Here is a 21,611-nt window from a genome sequence, read left to right on the forward strand (position 1 = left end):
ACCATGTTCTTGGATTGGAAGAATCAATATTGTGAAAATGACTATACTACCCAAAGCAATCTACAGATTCAATGAAATCCCTCTCAAATTACCAATGGCATTTTTTACAGAACTAGAACAAAATCTCTTAAAATTTGTATGGAGACACAAAAGACCCCAAATAGTCAAAGCAATCTTGAGGGGAAAAAATAGAGTTGGAGGAATCAGACTCCCTGAGTCCAAAATAATTACAAAGCTACAGTCATCAAGACAATATGGTACTGGCACAAAAACTGAAATATAGATCAATGGAACAGGATGGAAAGCCCAGAGATAAACCCACGCACCTATGGTCAACTAATGTATGACAAAGGAGGCAAGGACATACAATGGAGAAAAGACAGTCTCTTCAATAAGTGGTGCTGGGAAAACTGGAGAGCCACATGTAAAAGGATGAACTTAGAACATTCCCTAACACCATACACAAAAATAAACTCAAAATTGATTAAAGACCTAAATATAAGGCCAGACACTATAAAACTCTTAGAGAAAAACCTAGGGAAAACTCTCTTTGACATAAATCACAGCAAGATCTTTTTTGATCCACCTCCTAGAGTAATGGAAATAAAAACAGCAAAAAAAAAAATGGAACCTAATGATACCTAAAAGTTTTTGCACAGCAAAGGAAACTATAAACAAGGTGAAAAGACAACCCTCAGATTGGGAGAAAATATTTGCAAATGAATTAATGGACATAGATTAATCTCCAAAATATACAAGCATTTCATGCAGCTCAATATTAAAAAAACAAACAACCCAATCCAAAAATGGGCAGAAGACCTAAATAGACATTTCTCCAAAGAAAACCAACAGATGGCCAAGAAGCACATTAAAAAGTGCTGAACATCACTAATTATTAGAGAAATGCATATCGAAAGTACAATGTGGTATCACCTCACACCAGTTAGAATGGGCATCATCAGAAAATCTACAAACAACAAATGCTGGAGAGGGTGTGGAGAGAAGGGAACCCTCTTGCACTGTTCATGGGAATGTAAATTGATATAACCACTATGGAGAACAGTATGGAGGTTCCTTAAGAAACTAAAAATAGAATTACCATATGACGCAGCAATCCCTCTACCTAGCATATACCTAGAGAAAACCATAATTCAAAAATCCACATGCACCCCAATGTTCATTGCAGCACTATTTACAATAGCCAGGTCATGGAAGCAACATAAATGCCCATTGACAGACAAGTAGATAAAGAAGATGTGGTACGTATATACAATGGAATATTACTCAGCCATAAAAAGGAACGAAATTGGATCATTTGTAGAGACGTGGATGGATCTAGAGACTGTCATACTGAGTGAAGTAAGTCAGAAAGATAAAAACAAATATCGTATATTAACTCATATATGTGGAATCTAGAAAAATGGTGCAGATGAACCGGTTTGCAAGGCAGAAATAGAGACACAGATGTAGGGAACAAACATATGGACACCAAGGGGTAAAGTGGCAGCAGGGGTGGGGGTGGTGATGGGATGAATTGGGAGATTGGGATTGACATATATACACTAATATGTATAAAATAGATAACTAATAAAAACCTGCTGTATAAAAATAAATATATAAAATAAAATTCAAAAAAAATCACATGTTGAATCTTTAACCCCCAATGTTATAGGATGTGCAGATGAATACTTTGAGAAGTAATTAGGGTTAGATGAGGTCCAGAAGGTAGGGCACTCATGATGGTATTTGTGCCCTTGTAAAAGACACCAGAGAGCTTGCTCCTCTCTCTCCATGCACACAGGGAAGAGGTCATGTTGGTACACAGTGGCAAGGTGGCCATCTGCGACTCAAGGGAAGAGCCTTCACAGAAACCAACCATGTTGGCAACCTAATCTCAGACTTCCAGCTTCCAGAATTTTGAAGAAATTAATTTCTTTTTTTTAAACAGTCTCTCAGGCAGCCTGAGCCAACTAAGACATCATGTCATCATGTTGTTATTATTATTATTATCACTATTAGGGACTATTATATATATGGAACATATACTATACTATATATATATACTATAAGGAATATATAGTATACATAATTATATAAGGAATGTTATGGCAAACCCTAAAATTCAATAAAATACAGTTGACCATTGAACAACAATGCAGGGGTTGGGGCACCGACCTCCACACAGTCAAAAATCCGCTTATAACTTACAGTCGGTCCTCCTCATATGCAGTTCCTCTGCATCTGTGGCTCCGCATCCACAGATTCAACCAACCCGGGATAGCACAGTACTGTGGTACTTGCAACTGCAAAAATCCACTGAGCAGTTCAAACCTATGTTGTTCAGGGGTCAACTGTAGTATGAAAGGTCATCTAATATATGAATTGCCAGTGTTTACCAACTAACTGTTTTTGTATGCTATCTATCCACTTGTAAGCATACCTTGTGTTAGGCATTTTGTTACATACTAAATATATGATTGATATTCTAAATTTATTTTTTATTAAATATAAAATCCAATGTTTCAATGTAACTGTTTTAATCCAAGCATGCATTATATCTTGTTAGCATCTCATTGGCAATTTCGGAGCCATTCATAAGGAAAAGACCCTATAGCCTCAGGATTGAAAGATGACTTTTCCTCTCACTCCATTAGTTCATTAATATTTTATATTTTAATGTTGCTTCATATTTGGACCATACGTGTTTTATCACACAGCTTTCTTTTCCTGGATTTCTAATTACCTTTCCTTTTTTTCCCCCTCCATTTATCACGAGACTTTAGAGTATTCTCAATTTTTGAACCTCTCCATGATTCTATCTAACCTATTTAAATCCTCTTGTCTTCCCTCTGGAGTCTACCCCCTGGAGCCCTCTGCCTTCCTGTTCTATCCTGCTCTGGTTACTCTCAAGGCTTTACTCTTCATTCTATAGGAATTCTCCTACTTCTCTAGGTTGAGTCTATTTCTAGTCAAGTTTATGCTTTCATTTGGTAAGTGTTCTTATTTGTTTATAGTATATTCCTTTGTAACTTCCTGAAAAAGGATCCATGGGAGGTACACTTACAGAGCATTTGAATACCTTCTCTTTTGTTTGAATGATAATTGGATTAGGCATAATATTCTAGGTTGAAAAATTATTTTCCTTAGAACCTAAAAAAAACATGACTCCATTGTCTTCCAGTGCCCATTGTTGTTGACAAGAAATTTGAGGCCAGTTTGACTCCCATTACTTTGTAATTACCTGTTTTATGTTTGTTTTCTCTCCTTATACACATTTTCTCCTGAAATTTCATGAGATGTAATATGCTGCAACTTGTTTTCTCGTGCCTACTGATTTATGTCTACAGCATTCAGATAATGTCTCTCTATAATAATTTCTTCCCTTCCTCATATCAGTTGAATATTGGACATTTTGAAGAGTCTTCAAGCTTCTCCTTCATTTAATAATATTTTCTTTCTATTTGTCTTTTTATTTTACATTTTGGGAAATGTCTTTGACTCTCTTCTTCAGTTAATCAATAACTTTATTTTTAATTCCAGAAATCATGTTTTTAATATTTGGGAGCTCTTTTTTATATTCTGATTTTCTTTTCATGGTAGACTTTTCTTATTTAGGCATATTTTCAACTTCTCTATCATTTGCAATTTTTAAAGTTCTTTTCTTACTTTGTCTCTTTCCTCTGGGATCAGCTTTTCTGCAGATTTACCTTGGTCTTTTATGGTTTGGTGTTTCTGAAATGCCTTGTGATGCTAAATTTTTCACTTATATACAAAGAAGAAAGACTAGGGAGCTAATATAGGCTTCTGGAGCTGTTTTGCAAATCAATTTTATTCCTGCCAAGTCTTTGCCTAGAGAAGAAATTCTTGGAACTCCATGTGGGACAAGACAAGGAAAGTCAACTGAGGGGCTACTGGACTGTGAACTTCAGTGACAGAATGAGGACAGTATCATGGCATGTTGTGAAGGTCATCCACCCATAGGTTGTCCCAGCACCCATTTATTTCATTAAAAAGGAGCAAGCTACTATGCCAAGTTGTCTATTATTGCATGAGGGGGAAAGGATTATTGGCTGGTACGTGAGCTTCACAAACAGAACTCCCATTAATCCCCTTGCTTTTCAGTTTCCACTTTTCATCCCCCATCTCTGTCACACTTACACACTAGACACCCAGAGCCCCCTGAGGCATCCCATGATATGACTTGCTCCTGCCTTCAGGGTTCCCACCAAGACTACCTGCAGAGGCAGTTTTCTTTTCATTTTCCTCCTGTCAACATGATCTCTTACATTTTGTTTCTTTCATAAATTTCTTGAGGTTTCTCTGCTGTTTGTGCCTCTCATTTTCCTTTGCTTTGTTGTCATAAGTGTTATGTATTTTTGGACTTCTATACTTTAATTTCAGTGGGGTCTTAGTTTTGATAAGAGTGTTTTGAACCAAAAGCCCAATATACCATCATTTAAAACATGTTTGGAAAATGGTTCTCTAAAGAACAGCCTTAATACAGTGCAGTCCAGTAGACCTTTGCTATGATGATAGAAATGTTCCAGATCTGTGTGGTTCCATAAAGTAGCACATGTAGCCATAGAGTAATGGAAGTGTGGCAGTGTAAGTGAGAAACTGGAATTTTACCTTTATTTAATTTTAATTAACTTGAATGGCCACACTTGGCTAGTGGCTGCCATATTGGCTAGCTCAGCTTTAATGTTTGCATGAGTTTACTACTCTGATAAAGAGATGTAGTGTGGTATTTTTCGAAAAGTCTAGATATAACCATAAGTAACCTTAATGAACAATGTAAAATGTATTTGGAATTGCCCTGGTTATCTAGTTGTGTATATGATACCAAACATAAAATCAAAAGTTAAAAAATCAAAATATATGAACTATATATGAACCCCGTGATTGAAGATGTACGAAATCCTCCTATGTATATGCAGATACCTGCCACCATGTAGCTATAACCTGTGTTTTGAGATATTGAATACTGTCAATAAACTGATCCTACCCAGTATGAAAAAGAGATTACACCTTAGGCTTAGTAATAAGACCACTTAGATTTGAATCCTGTATCTGCTACTTGCTTGCCATGTAAGTGGCAAGTTATTTAACTTTTTCTTGTGCGTCAGTGTACTAAATTACAAAATGGGGATAAAGATTCACATAAGAGTGGTTTGTGGATTAAAGGAGTTGAATGAATGCTTCGAAAGTGCCTGACACATGTTGAGCACCCAGATGAATATGCACTATTATTATTATTATTTTCATCTGATGGTGCAGGGAGTGTTAACTAAGAAGATGAGTAGGTAGAAGAAGATCCATTTGCTTGATACTTTCGGCAAGTTTGTTTGAGTTTTGTTTATAATAATAAATTTTCTTCCTAGCGAGGATTATGTTTATTATGAGCCTTTCATTTTGAAGTAAGTGCTACTTAAGTCATAGTTTGTTGTCTTCTATCATTTCAAGTGGTTTTCTGTGTTCTTCCAGGCAGTGCTGGGAATGTAGGGAGAAATGACAGAGTGGTTTGCTCAGAAGATAGGATCATGAGTATCTAGGGAAAAAAGAAAGTAATCATTTAGGACCAGATATGAGCCCCTTTCACTACTTGCTTATGAAATCTTGTCCGTAGTTTTACATTTTATTTTAACCCAGAGAGAAAAATGTTTCCTTAATGAGAGAGTCAAAATGGTTTTAGCAAAATGTTGATGAATCTTTGATATTTTCATTAATCCCTAGAGTTTACTGGTATGCCATTCCACATTTGTTGATTTGCCAGTTAATACACTAATTGATCGACAAACACAATAGTCAATAGTGAATAGCACTCTTTGCTATCTTATTGACATATTATTTCCATACTTAATCTAAAATACCAAAGTGAAATGTAAGTACTCAAGATTTACCCTCAAACCCTTGGGGTTTCTGACCCAGGACTCTGTGCTATCTCAACAGGAGTTTAGTAACTAAATCCTAGCTCCATAGCAGCAGCTTTGAACACAATCCAGGAACACTGAATATTCTTTGAAAATGTCTTTAAAAATTGTAGATAGGAAAATAATGAGTTAGAGAAGTTTCTGAGAGACCAAAAGCCACTACAGAAGTGAGACAGCCTAGTTTTAAATTTTTTTAATTAAAAAATAACACAACTCTAAAAAGCATATGTCTGCTCAAATGCCATTTGTTAGCGTGAGTTCTGGCAAAGACCTAATCCTGTTTCAAGTACATGTTTGGAGTTTGTGCTAGTTTTCCAAAGTCAGAGTTTAACCACAGCAAGAGATTACATCTTGCAGTCCAATTTGCAGTCATTAGAATGCAATTCTTAAAATGGTGGTAAGGGGTGATGTTTCACTGAGATCTTCTCAGTTGCCCATGATTTCATGTTCCTACAAACATAATCTGTGTCTTTCTGGGAAAATGGAAATGAAAGAGGATAGATGACTCTCAGTCAGTCCATGTGACTTCTGGATGAAGATCTGTGAAATATTGACACCTGAATTTCCCACAACTGGCCTTGCCACCCCTGTCTTCCCTCCACCCAGAGTGGGCATGTGTACCACCTGATGTAGCTGTTGTCATAGTGATGATTCTTGTTTGTTAAATAAATGAAATAAATAGTTACAGAGAAGCTAGACAATGTAAACTATACATGTATAGATAAGTTATTTCCTTTCAAATGCCAAATGCCCTATCTCTCCTTCTCTTGCTTTTGTGCTCTCTCTAATTATAGACATTCATGTAGTTTTCACTGAGGATTTTACTTAACAAACATTTGGACTGTCTACTGGGTGCAAAATATAATGAAAATATGACAAGCAAGTCAATAATACATATGGATAAGAAGAAAAAAGAGAGGTGATGGTGGTGGTGGTGGTCCTTGGTAAAATGACCACAGAATGAAGTTCTAGAAGCCAAAGTATTTTTCAACATAACACATGATAGTAAAGTCTAATTCAATAGATTCATGTCATATCCTAGAGGACAAAGTTGTAGAAAATTATATATACTGGGAATCCAAAATTGCAAAGTTGGTTAAAAAATTAAATGACCTTAGTGTTTTTAAGCCAACTGCCCTGGGCCACTTCTGTGATGAGAGTGAATTAAATACTTGAAACAGCACTAATTTTGTAAAATAACTACACCCTCTCAGATTCCTCACTGCCATTACTGTAGGTCAGCCATAATCCTCTCTTTTCTGGGCAACAGCAGTTTCCTAAATAGCCTCCCTGACCACAGTTTTGCCACCTCCATTGAGAAGGTCCATTACACAAAGCATGATTTTTCTAAGATGCTAATCTGATGAGGTGGCTTCCCTGATCAATATTCTTAGTGGTCCTCAACAATCTTAAAGTCTACATTCTCTAATATGGCTTATATGTTTTAACATTGTTAACTTGTGACTGCTGTGTTTTGTCATGATTGAAGTCTGAAAAAGAGTCTTTTGACCTGATATCATGGCAAAATTCAAGGATCACCTTTCATTCTGGAATGAAACCTTCCCTAACTCACTTTTATAATTGTCTAAACCCTATTTTCACCCTCACCCTTATACTGCATAGATTTCAATCTCAGCACCTGTTAACGTCTTATTGCACCCAAATTCTTGTTTTTATGTCTGTCTCCTACAAGAATGGGGTGTCCTTTTGGCCAAGGACCTCAAATTATTTTATTTTTTTTTATTTTAGCACACAGTAAGCATGATAAATGTTTATGAAATGAATGCGTGAGTGAATAATTGAATGGATGAATGAATAAGTGGGGCAGATCTTCAGGTTAATACTTTAGTACCTACAGTTGAATATAGCTACAGGAAGCAGCACTAACAATCATGGACTACAATATGGATGCAAGCAAGGTCAATGAAACTGTTGTTTAAAGATGTCTGTAATATCAGGATATGCTCAATGAAGTATAATCCACAGAAATTTTGAACTAAGACAATGGTCAACAGGAAAGAATGTGACAATTTTGTTTTAAAATCACAGATTAAAACAGATCTGGATTTAAACATATCTCCACTACTTAAAAGCTTCATTAGGCCCATTCATTTACTTGTATTAGCTTATTTTTGTGAACAGAATATTAAATAAAGTCGAGGGCATGCCTAGAATTTTATAAATAGGGGCTATGGAACTCATACATATTCAAGTAAAGCCTATGAAAAAGTTTTGATTCTATGCTGTTGTTAACCCTGAGATAAGTTAATAGAATCTCTCATCCCAGAGCCACTTACTTAAACATTTCCATTTAAAATAATATGTTTTGGGCAGTTATTCATATAACAGTACTTAAGAAATGTTTTCAAAGGCAAGAAAACATTTTTGTGGGTGAACACATTTACACTCCAAATTATTAGAGTCATTGGCACCTCCCTGTGGGATTTGCATACATGTGGATACTGGGGAAGTGGTCAAGTTCCTTAATACCTACGGCTTGATATTTGAGGATTTTAATGTTCTTGTCAGCCTTTCTATAAAGGGAGGTGATGTGGGATTCACCACACTCAAAAAGTCAGTTCTAGTCATTGGTACTGGGAGGGAACAGGAGAAAAATAGAAAAGCCTCTTTAAACAGGTCTGGCTGTCATAATATCATCCTTGGGGCTTCTTGTTGTCTGAGAGTAGCTGTTGGCAGCTTTCAACCAAAGCAATGAACTCAAGACCTTCTACCTAGATTTTGCCAAGCTCTGTGATTTGATGACAGTTCCAAAGTAAGGCAATGGCATCCCAATTCTTTAGAAAAGGTAACTTCTTAATTCATGAGAATCCTGTTCTCCTTCAGAATACTACCTAAGAAGGAGGAAATATTTACTCACTAACACCAAAAGGGAGAATTGAGAGATAAGATGTCTCTATTTCCATACTCATTTTTCCTGATTATTTTCCCTGAAAAAGTATTATGATCATATCCATAAAGAATCATAAAATCATGGTGAACTCAAGTAGAGAAATAAACAAACCTCTCAAAATGCCCTTTGCAACAATGGGCAGGGATGTCAGTTTTCTCAGCCATTTAATATCCTCCCAGCTGATAGATGGGTCTATTGCTTTAGCCACATATGCAGCAAGTCCACTGTTGTCTCCAAAATTTTCCTTGGGAGAAAATGCTAAATCATTGGTTTCAAAATTTTTCATTCTGAAATAAAGAATTACATAAAATGAGATATTTCCCAGAGTTAAAGATATCTTTACAATGACTCATTCAATGAAAAAAAAAAAAAAAAAAAAAGCGTTCCCTTTTCAAATCAATGGGCTGTTCACTCTTCAACCATCTACAGATTGATTGCATTTACATTTTCCATGTTTTGGTACAGGATTCCAGGCTAAATGTGACAATCGAGTGGACTTAATTGGTCACTTAAAGTTTATTTTACATCTTAGGTTATTTACATAAATAAATCAGTTTAAAGGAGAAATGTTTGGCCAAGTTTAAATATCTCTACCTTTTTAAGCCAGTTTATGAATATAAACAATAAGTTTGATGCTATTTTCAGCCAGCAATGCATACTAATCATAAAGATGAACACTCGCTTGGTGCATCACAATTTACAAAGGGCATTCATATAGCCACAATTTTAAAAGCTTTTGGAAAATAAAATTGATACTCTATAATTCCTATTTTATGTAGAAAATAAAACCAGAGCTGCAGAATGAGATGCCCCCAAGTATAAAACTAGCTAAGGCAGCATTTGAGTTTCAAACTAGGTCTCTTGACTCCTAATTACATTTTCTTCACTCAGATCTCAGTTGCATTCTGGCAATTGCATTTGACTTCAGAAATCTTTCAAAGTCCTTGTGGAAAATTCTAGAGGAGACTGGAACTGCAGTAACATGTGTTAACAACTTCTGTCTGTTGTCTCTGTAGACTCTTTACCCTGTCCTACAATTAGTGTGGTGGTGGTGGTGGTGGGCATAGGGAGAATTGGGAAGTGTTTCCCAGCAAATGAGTTGTCAGGTCTTGCTTTTCCCTCCACCATTTAGTTGCTTTCTCTGAGGCTCTCTGCCTACTGACTCAGACTCCCCAATCTTCCAGACAATCCTGACCAAGACATGAGTTTTCCAATTATCAAGACCTTCCTTACTTTGCCTGTGATGTGATGGTTAGTTTTGTCAGCTTGACTGGGCTAAGGGATGCCTAGGTAACTGGGTAGAACATTATTTCTGGGTGTGTCTGTGAAATTAGCATTTAAATCAGTAGATTGAGGAAAGATATGGGTGGGCATCTTCCAATCTGCTGAGGCCCCAAATAGAACAAAAAGGTGGAGGAAGGACAAATTCATTCTCTCAGTTTGAGCTGAGACGTCCATCATCTCCTGCTCTTGCACATTGGAGCTATTGGTTGTCAAACCTTCTGGCTTGGACCAGGACTTACACTATGGGCCCCCAGTTCTTGGGCCTTCACACTCAGACTGGGACTTATACCATTGGCTCCCTTGGTTCTCAGGTCTTCGGATTTGGACTTGAACTACTCTGGCTTTCCTGGGCCTCCAGCTTGTAGATAGTAGATTGTGGGATTTCTTAGCCTCCATAATTGTGTGAGCCAATCCCTCATACTAAATCTTTCTATAGATATAGATACAGATATATAGATATGGATATCCTATTGGTTCTGTTTCTCTGGAGAACCTGACTAATACATATGACTTTTTCTTGCTCTTGGAGCCTGAGTCACCATCTACACAGAGGACACAACTTGTCAAGGGTGTTGGTATATAAATACCCCAGCTCCTTCACGCATAGGCAGACTAACTCTGAGAAGTATTCTACAAGATCTCCCAGAGTTTCCCAGCAGGGTTAAACTTTAGTTGCCCATAGCTGTAGCTGTCTTGAAAACATGCCCATTGTTCACTACTTCCCCTCCCTTGCACCTCTTCCCTACTCCTTTCATCCTCCAAAAGCACTGCTTGTACTTAAAACAGTGCCTCTCACTCTTCTCCTAAAGGAACCCAAACTGAGACACACCCCATTGAATTGCTGCCTTCTCCTATGTCTAATTTTGTTAACCCAGCTTAGAACAGTATTTTTCTAATTCACCTGTAAGACTCTGCTACTGGCTTACTCTATACCTGAAGTCTTTTCTCTTAGTCTAATATCCTGATATCTTGACTAGATTTTGGCAGTTCTCCAAGCTAGGGATAAAGTCTTTTCTGCCTGCACCTCTGACCACTAACTGGATTGATGGCCATCTGGATACACAATGGCACCATCCATGTGACTTACCTGCCCTAAAGACCCAAATCCAATTACCTACTTCATTTCTCTAAAAGGCTGACTTTGAATGATGACAATAATCTGGACTCACCTTGTTCTTCTGCGTATTATAAATTACCATGCTAGCCAATGTCTTCTTTGCATAAAAGTACAGCTGTATCTCTCGTTTAGTCATAGGTTTTTATTCCCTTCCACTGGCTCTGCCACTGAACATAGAAAGTATCTTGGAGCCAAGGCTATAACAATTTTTATATAAACTTAGAAGCACATAGGCACACTATTTTTAATTTTTGTAAGAGAATCATAAGACTTCAGGACTTCCCTGGCGGTCCCGCGGTTAAGACTCCATGCTTCCACTGCAGGGGGCATGGGTTCAATCCCTGGTTGGGAAATTAAGATCCCGCATGCTGTGTTGTGCAGCCAAAAAAAAAAAAAGAGTGAATCATAAGACTTCAATACAAAATTAGGTTTAATGCTTTTAGTGTGCTTTCAGCTAAAATAGCTGGTTGTGTAGCTTGGGTGGCATCTATTATCATAAGGACATGAACATTCACATCCCAAGTAACTCTTTTCAACCACTGGCAATGTTTTCTCAATAAGGATTGAATAGTTGGTCTAATAATTTCATTGACTCAGGTGGCCATTAAATATCACAGAAAATTCCAACTCCATGAGAGTCATACTGGTATCCAGGTATTTGCTGAGTTTTGGTTTGGATTTTAGCTGAAATACTTGGGATTTTTTTTTTAATCAAACCACTTAGGGTTGTACATTTTATCACAGACTTTGGCCTTCTGTTGTCATCCTAACTTTAATTAACCTAACCTTCTGATCAATAAACATACCCTTACTATGGAGACCTATCCATTACTTAGAAATGATATTAAGTGATACTAAATGCTAAACTTCTAAATAATATTGTTAATAAGAAAAAGGTCCAGTCTGTCTATCCCATAGGAAAACCAGGGAGGAAAAAAAAGAATAATATCTGTATGTGTATATTCTCTGCATAGCACCCCACCCCCATCCCAAACAAGCTACAGTGTTTCAGCAGGGGTGGGGTGAAAGGGTGAAATGGATAGGAAAAAACAGAAACATGGATAAAATTATATAAATAACTGTTGTTATTCTTGGATGGTGAAATGCAGATCAACACTTGAATGAATGTTGCCTTACAGAAATTTCAGGGCACAATGAAGCCTTGTTGTTACTCTAAAACGTTGTTCAAAGCCAGAAGCCAAGAAAAAGTTTTCAGATATCTTGACAGAGACCCACGATGGAGTGTTTTACCCATGGCTCTGAAGGAAACCTCCATGAATGCTATTTTTATTAGAATTATGACATATACACAGAAAAACACTTAAAGTGGCTTCTGATAACCAAAGTACTCCATTTCATAAGGAAGGAAAAGGGCAACATCAAAATAATAACATGATTACTTGGGACTTAATTCTCCAAATCCCAATCTGTTTAATGACCCAAAGGCAAGGGATAGGATTTCTTCTTTGTAAGAGACTCATTGTGCCTTGAATGGCCCCCAAATATGCTTTTTAATCTAATATAAAAATGATTTTAGTTTTTAGTAAGTTAGTATTATAAAAAGGTAACAACTACTAAAGAAAGTTAACTTTATTAAATAACCAATTGTAACATTGATAAAGATGACTATTACTGAGAAATATACAATATTTTGCATTATAAGTATTGATAATGTGACATTAAAGATAAAGCCATATGTCTCCACTGTGGGAAACAAACTATAAAATAACAAATGGTATAACACACGGTATCAACACACTATGAGAGAGAGACATTCATAATACATTATAGAAATTGGTGCATGGAACACTAGCGTTTAATTCTGTGGTTAGGAAAACATCTCTATTGATTACGTAGCCCTGCTAATTTCTTCTTCAATGTGTCTGGGCAGTTGGAAGAAAGGTTCAGGGCAAGGATTTTAAGTATGAGCCCAAAGCCTCGTTCAACTTCTTACTCGTCTTGTTTTATTGGGTAAATCTCTTATGATTTAGCACATTTTTATTGACTGATTCAACATTACTTATTTAGCACCTACTATGTGCCAGTGTTTTAGTAAAATTGTCAAAAATGCCTGGTCACCTAGGGTTGATATTCTAGCAAGGGAGACAGAAACTAAACAAGGAACATAATAAGTAATTTATGGAGCATGTTAGAATATAAGTGCTATACAAAATAAAGAAAAAAGAAGAGCAGAATAAGAGGAATGCGATCTGGTAGATGCTTAACTTGAAAGATTAAATATGGTAAACATGGCCTCAATGAGAAGATACCTTGTAGAGGAAATTGGCAGATCTGTGTTATTGTAGTTGTTTCCTGTTGCTGCTATAACACACACACACACACCTAGAGGCTTTAAAGTGACACAAATTTATTATATTACAGTTCTGGAGGTCAGAAGTCCAAAATGTATCTCATTGGACTAAACTCAAGGTGTCGATAGGGCTGTTTTCCTTCCAGAAGCTGTAGGGGAGAATCTGTTTCCTTTCCTTGTCTAGCTTCTAGAAACCACCTACAGTCCCTGATTCCCGATGCTATCACTCATATCTCTGCTTCTCGTCATCACATTTCCTTCTCTGACTCTGACCCTCCTGCTTTGCTCTTATAAGAATGCTTTTCATTACTGTGATAATCCAGAATAATTATCCCATCTTGAGGTCTTTAACTTAATCACACATGCAAAGTCCATTTTGCCATGTAAAGTATTAATAACATATTCACAGGTTCCAGGGATCAAAACATGGACATCTTTGGGAGGTCATTATTCTGTTTAATATTATGTGAATTATACTGTGAATGTTTTCCTAACCAAATAATTTAGAGGCTGTTGGGTCATGTACAAAGTCCTCCTTCAAATCCTTTTCTCCCCTCCACCTCCACAACCCAAGACCCCCACACATATTGTGTCTCTATTCTGATCTCTACTGCTTATTTTTTATTTTTGTTTCCCAACACAAAGACATGTAGAGTCACCCCTGATGTCAAAATGTAAAGGAAGTGAAGTTAGTCATGCACTGATTTGGGGAAAGAACTTTACGGGCAGAGGGAAGAGTCAATTCTGAGGCTCTAAGGGGCAGGTGTGTTTGGCATGTTGAAAGAACAGTAGGAAAGCCAGAGGTTCTAGGAAGAGTGAATGAAGTTGAGGGTGCTGGGCAATGAGATCAGAGAAACAAGGGGGACACTCACTGGCCACTTTTATCCAGAGAGACCGGGGAAGATAGTGAAGTCTGATCTCTTTTTGTGGGCTGTGCTCTGGCTGTTGTGATGAATACATCATTTCAGGGCATAAGGAAGCATGTCCTTGGGCAAATCATCAAAAGGGTAGGTGTTATGATTTACCTTGATCTTAGTTGATGATTGGAAATTTCTTTTCTTTTAACTGCCTTGATGCTGCACTGAAGAGCCAAATCTTAACCCGGGGTAAATGAGCCACCTCTGTGGGGCATGGAGATGGATGAAGGTCCCTGCCTCAGAGCCTCAGGAACCAGTCTGGTGAATTGGCTTCAATCCTCTCCTCTGCCGAGAGCAGATGAGAATTTGCTTTACTCCCCCTGAGTTTCGGGGACCTCTTGGCCACTTATAATGCACACATATGTGTGTTTTGCATATGGACCAAGCAGAGATTACCAAACTCCTGAACTCTGGCTGGTCCCAGACGCCAGGAGTCAGGTCCCGCCCCCGCCCCTCCAGGCAGAGGAAGCCGTGAGGGTTGGAAGGAGCCGCCGCTTTACAGACTCATTCTCCTCTGGATTTCCTGCCTCCCTTGCCTGCCAAACCTCATTCTGAACAGCCCGGCTTCACCTTCTATGAGTCAGGTCAGTTGAGGAAAGAAACCTGATTTCATATCAGGCTGTAACAGATGAGCTTTTTGGTAGCATGTGGCCTCCAGCGGAAGCCTGGGCCTCCCATCATGTGCTCTGCCTTCACTGCTGAATGTGGGCCCCAGGGTGCTGCCCCCCCGAAGCCCAAGGGGACAAACAGAGCCAGTGTATGCACTGGGGGCCAGGGCACCAGCAAGGGGTGTTTCCTGTGTTCCCCGTAGCCTGGATGTGTGGCTCATTATTTGATCATCTTCAGACGGGAGATGTGACAAGCTGGGGAGCCTTGGCCACGCCTGTGCACATCGACAGCTGAAAAGGGCCTTTGTCTCCCAGTCCCTCACGTCATCTGGGCAGGAGCTTGGGAGCAAAAAGGGGGAAAAAGCAAAGTAGCCTTCCCATTCCTGGCTAAATGGCCCTGGCACCCAGGAGCAAGAGATACCGGCCAGAATTAACACGTGTCATCCCCCATCTAAGCAGATACCACTCTGAAACACTTTTTTGTTATCCAGAGCAAGAAACTGTTTCCTAAGCTTAAAGAAAACCTACTGTATTATTTATTGTTGTTGTTGCTAGTAGAAGTGGTAAGAGGAGGAGGAAAAGGAATAGTAAATTCCTTTCTAAATGGCCAAAGCGAAACAATGAGGAGCACTTCCTGTCAGAAGCCTAAATACTGGGAAACTAATTATTTTAGAAAGTCTAAAAATGAAGGCAACCAAAATAGAGATATAATGTGATACAGATTTCATATTAAGGAAATTTGAAACCATCTACTTTCTGACGAATTTGGCAAGAAGTAGGAATATGTCAGGGACGTTTGTTTTTGTTTTTGTTCTCTTAGAAAGACAGGATGTTTGGGCAACTCAGTGTCTGAGATGCGTGGAGCGGGGTGATTGACAGCTGCCGGGTGAGCACTTTGTCACTGGGCCATTGACGGTATCCCATACAGAAATAATATCTTAAACCTACCTGGAAGTGTCACAGAGATAACATCACACAGCTCATTTACATATGGTTTAACAGCAAGATTTTATGCACAGTAGCTTATACTTAAATAAGTATACACACAGCAGAGCTATATGACAGTTATGTGACACTTACATAAGACTATGGACTTATGTGATGGATGAGAGACATCCCATTCTCTAATACATATGGAATTCCTGGCTTCCAGCAATTTTATTGTCCTTATGTGGAATGCTGATTTGATTTTGAATCTTTAAGATTTTGGATCTTTTAAAAGGATTAACTTTCTATGTAGACAAAATAAGCAATAGTCCGTGTGAAGTGAGGTCTAGGATTCCAAAGAAGGCATCCCTCATTTCCTGTACTCTGATGGATGCTTTGAAATCCCATCATCAAAACATCCTCCATTAAAACTAAGATTTGGGTTCCTGGTCAAATAGTTTTAGCCCTATGAAAAACATAAGGGCAGGGCTTCCCTGGTGGCGCAGTGGTTGAGAATCTGCCTGCCAATGCAGGGGACGCGGGATCGAGCCCTGGTCTGGGAAGATCCCACATGCCGCGGAGCAACTGGGCCCGTGAGCCACAACTGCTGAGCCTGCGCGTCTGGAGCCTGTGCTCCGCAACAAGAGAGGCCACGATAGTGAGAGGCCCGAGCATCGCGATGAAGAGTGGCCCCCACTCGCCACAACTGGAGAAAGCCCTCGCACAGAAATGAAGACCCAACACAGCCAAAAATAAATGAATAAATAAATAAATAATAAAAATAAAGGAATTCCTTTAAAAAAAAAAAAAACATAAGGGCAGATTTTGGTGGGAACTGAGGGAAGGTAAAAATGAAGGGGAGGGGAGATCTGTAGCTTAAGGAGGTTGGTGGTCTTTCTCAGTAAACTCCATTGAGTTTCTAGTTTTAACTCAAGATGATTCTAATCTTTTACAGGGAAAAGGACAACAATTCCCTGCTGATGGATGGGCTCACAGTTTAGTTTTAGATTACTAGATACATTGTTTTTACTAAGATGAATGAATGAGTAAATGGATGAAAGAATGCATGAATCAGTGAATAAGTTAATGAATCTTGATCCATGAGTGAACCACAACAAAAGAGGAATATTGCTGAAAGAAGTAGTAGATGAAGGAGCAAATGTGTGGCTTCTTTTGTCTCCATTCTTTTAGCTTTCTTCAATCTTCCTTGCCAGAGTTGTTCCAAATACAATAAAAATAAAATTAAAAGGGGGCTGTTTTATTTCAGCAGACAAAAAAATAGGGTATTAGGATCACAATAACAAGCTGTTGTTTAGGTTAAATTAAATATCTTCTGTCTATATGGAAATTCATCTTACTCAAAGCCCTTAATGCACTCTGAGACATAATTTTTTTTGACTTTTACAAGTATATGGCAATTCCTATCTCTGTTTTTATAGCTCAAGTACATGACACCCATATAAGGGGTGTGATTTGCTGAGGATTATGTGGATATATGACAATGGCACCATCTCTAGAACCCAGACCTTATCATCCCTAGACAAGATCCCAGTCAATCATACATTGGGACCAACATTTTGTGAAGATCTAATTCCCCAGGTCACCCATGTAGAAACTGGAGAAAGTCTTTGGAGCTGGATCATGACAAGAGCAAAGAGAATTAGAAAACCAGCTCAGGGACCCAGTGATCAGAGACCCATGGTTACCTGAGTTGGGGTGGCAGTTTGAACCTGTTATGCACATCATCGAAGCGGTTGCCCAGGTAAGGTGTGTCCACCGTCACAAATATGGCCTTGTAGCCCATCCACTCAGCCCGCCGCACCAGCTGCTTGGTAACATCACGGTCCTTGTAGATGTACAGCTGCAGCCAGCGAAGTGCCTCAGGACCAGCTTCTGCCACTTCTTCAATTGAGGAGGTGGCCCAGGAGCTCAGCATCATGCCCGTTCCCAGTGACCTGCAAGCTTAGGAAGAAAGGAGAAGATCAAGGTCAGTCTGGCATTTTACCTACTTCAAAGTCTTCAAGTTGTGGTTCCAGGGGTAAAGCCACCTACAAGGGTAATTTGGAAATAAGAAGTTAAGTCTTTAAAAGTAAGAAATATGCATTCCTTTCCACACTCTGTGAACTGATCTTGAAGACAAAAATTACTCAAATAGCCAAAGATGTGCTATGTATTAGGATAAAAAAATTGGGAGCAACTTGAATCTCCAACTTTAGGGGATTAGATAACCTATAGTTCATAAATAAAATGAAATATACACACCCATGAAAAGTAATATTTTTGTGATGGTTAATTTTATGTGTCAGCTTGGCTAAGCAATCGTTCCCAGATATTTGCTCAAATATGTCCAGATGTTGCTGTGAAGATATTTTTTTAAAGGTGGTTAGCATTTAAATCAGTGGACTTAAGTAAAGCAGATTACTCTCCATAATGTGAATGGGCCTCATCTAATAAGTTGAAGGCCTTAAGAAAAAGACTGACTGTTCTTGAGGAAGAGGGAATTCTGTCAGCAGACTGTCTCCAGACTCAACACCAGCTCAGCTCTTTCTGGGGTCTCTAACGTGCCAGCCATAGATTTTGGACTTACCAGTCTATACAATTGTATGAGCCAATTCCTTAAATCAATCTCTCTCTCTCACAATCCCTCTTTCATTTCACCCCTCTTCTTTTTCTGACTATGACAGTAACAAAAGAATGACATTGACAGACATAGACAGTTTTTCAAGGTATATTAAGAAAGCAGGGAATTCCCTGGCAGTCCAGTGGTTAGTACTCTGTGCTCTCACTGCTGGGGCCCGGGTTCAATCCCTGGTTGGGGAACTAAGATACACATGGCACAGCCAAAAAAAAAAAAAAGAAGAAAACAGAAGAAGAAGAAAGAAAGAAAGAAAAAGAAAGCAAAAAGCCTCCAAAATAACATATATAACATGATTTGTACAAATCTGATTATTGGTATATGAACCTAAACAACTAATTGTTAATGATAGGTGGGAGAGTTTAATTTTTCTTCCTTTTTAACTTTTTAAATTTTATCTTTTAAGATTTTGTTAAAGGTGCATCTACCATTTACGTTGTCTTTTAAAATTTTAAACAATTCATATGTTAGACATTTCAAACAGACATCAGTTATCTCACAATCTTTTAAACAAGATACCAAAACATGAGCAAATAAATGAAAAATTAGATAAAATCATGTAAGTTATTGTCTTAGAGAACTTGAAAGAACATGGGTGATAGGCTTTTTTCCAAAAAAAGGTAGTCAAATTGGGGTCAGCTTTAGTGCAGGAGAAACTGATAAAGTGTTTGTATGCCAAATGCCAAACATGCCAAGAGATAAATAATAAATATATAAAACTGACTGTGTGACCCTGGGTCATTCGACCTACCTGTGTCCCTGCCATATATCAAATGTGAGTAAAAGTCATCCAAGTGACACTTACAGGGTGATGATAAGAATCAAGTGACATGCTGTTTACAAAGCTACTCTGAGAGGTTAAAATGCTTTCATGCTTCTCGATCTTTAGCAGGCAACCAAATCCCCTGGAGTATTTGTGAAAACACAGGTTGTGAAAAACACCCCCAGAGTTTCGGATTCAGTCGTTCTGAGATGGGGCCCAAGAACTTGCCTTTCTAACCAGCTTCCAGGTGGTACTGATGCTGCCGGTCCCTGGACCACACTTTCACATTTAAATAGCATTGTCATTTGATAGTAAAACTCTAAGTTCACCTGGTAATAAAGTGGGGTTTGTTTTTGATAAATGCTACTTTTCCTATGTCATTGAAGGTGTTTTTCATCCCTATTTTTCAGGTCACAGGTCAGATCAAGAAGACTTCAGCTGGAGATTATATGATCTATGGGTAACTAATCCGTTTCCTCCAAGTGTTCCTTTGAGACTTTCTCTCTTAAGGACTCATGATTTGCAAAATATTGTCCAAAAAAAACCACATTTTAAGTAAGTAATAATAAGTAGTAATATGTATGAACATCCTGAACCATAATGTTATTTTCATTGAGTTGTAAATATGGAAAATAGCTCTAGGTCATCCAGTGCTGTTTGGAACAAACACCAGAGGACACTGATTGCTGGGATCAGAATCTCCTAACCATCAATTTACCACAAAGAAAATGTGTCCTGAAGAGGATGTGGTCTAAGTAAGGTCACAGAGAGATGGGCAGCTGAGTGGAACAAGAACCCAGCATGTCTGAACACTCCCGCAGGGCAATGATTTTCCTAGAATTCCCAGATGCCCAGAAGACTTCCCTGGTATCAAATATGGATAAATGTACTCCCCCAATCCTTCAGGACCATGACACCCAAGGAACACCCACAGTTTTCCATATGCCTGAGGGACAATACCATGGCCAGAGTTCTGTGAAAGCATGGAAATTTGGAAACCAGTGGGTAAGGCCTGCCATTGGTTTCCAGGTACAGACTGTGGCTGCACAAAGTGGTCCAGCTAAGAGGACTAGCAAATGATAAGGCACCTTTTTGTAGTTTATGCAAAGGCGTCATGCAGGCAACAGCAGCTCTGCTAATAAGGATCAAAAATCCTCAAACAGATCTCCTTGAATTCATAAGAAATATCTACAGACATTCCACACAGATTGTTAAAATGCTACAAACCAATGCACCAATAATATTTACTTTATTTAAACTATCAAACTAGCAGGAGGCCTCAGCCTTAACAAGCATTTTGCCCATTTCCCTTGGGTAAGCATGTCTGGAGTAAGGTAAGGCCAGTCCATGCCATCCAGTTCCTGAGTCTTCTGGCTTTGATACTAATGGTTCCTGATGTTATTGGTGCTTGAGGTTCGTTTTCCAAGATTAAATCATACAGGACTGAAATTTTGAATCAGGGTCCCCCCAAATTCTAAGTTACCATTGTTTCCAGGTATAGGCATTCAATAAATATTTGGTAAATTAACAGGTTTACTCCAAGACAGTCTCCTGGATGCAGGGGGAATACCAGAGTCTGTGTTGACATATGATGAGTTGAGGCTAAGATGTTACTCCCAAGAAAGAACAGGAGCAAAACTGAGATGGCTCCATGTTTCTAGAACATATATTACAAATGTGCTATGATCCCCATTAGCTTGTGATTATTTGCTGTGATAAGGAAAAACATTACTCCAAATAGCCAAAGCAATCCTGAGAAAGAAAAACAGAGCTGGAGGAATCAGGCTCCCTGACTTCAGACTATACTACAAAGCTACAGTAATCAAGACATTATGGTACTGGCACAAAAACAGAAATATAGATCAATGGAACAGGATAGAAAGCTCATAGATAAACCCATGCACATATGGTTACCTTATATTTGACAAAGGAGGCAAGAATATACAATGGAGAAAAGACAGCCTCTTCAATAAGTGGTGCTGGGAAAACTGGACAGCTACATGTAAAAAACTGAAATTAGAACACTTCTTAACACCATAAACAAAAATAAACTCAAAATGGATTAAAGACCTAAATGTAAGGTCAGACACTATAAAACTCTTAGAGGAAAACATAGGCAGAACACTCTATGACATAAATCACAGCAAGATCCTTTTTGACCCACCTCTAAGAGAAATAGAAATAAAAACAAAAATAAACAAAAGGGAC

At 38.3% G+C, this 21,611-nt stretch overlaps 1 protein-coding gene across 1 annotated transcript in view; it reads right to left on the reverse strand.

Annotated features, from left to right (window-relative positions):
* The window catches only part of HAO1 (hydroxyacid oxidase 1), a 91,865-nt gene that overhangs the window by 18,334 nt on the left and 51,920 nt on the right, over nt 1-21,611 (reverse strand). The window contains exons 3-4 of the mRNA XM_082428234.1: nt 17,712-17,967; nt 8,953-9,128 (exon numbers count right to left, since the gene is read on the reverse strand). Coding sequence (XP_082284360.1) covers nt 8,953-9,128; nt 17,712-17,967 — 432 coding nt within the window. The remainder of the gene's footprint in view (nt 1-8,952; nt 9,129-17,711; nt 17,968-21,611) is intronic.

The sequence above is a fragment of the Balaenoptera physalus genome (genome assembly GCF_965194825.1).
Source record: "Balaenoptera physalus genome assembly, chromosome: 16".
NCBI lineage: Eukaryota > Metazoa > Chordata > Mammalia > Artiodactyla > Balaenopteridae > Balaenoptera > Balaenoptera physalus.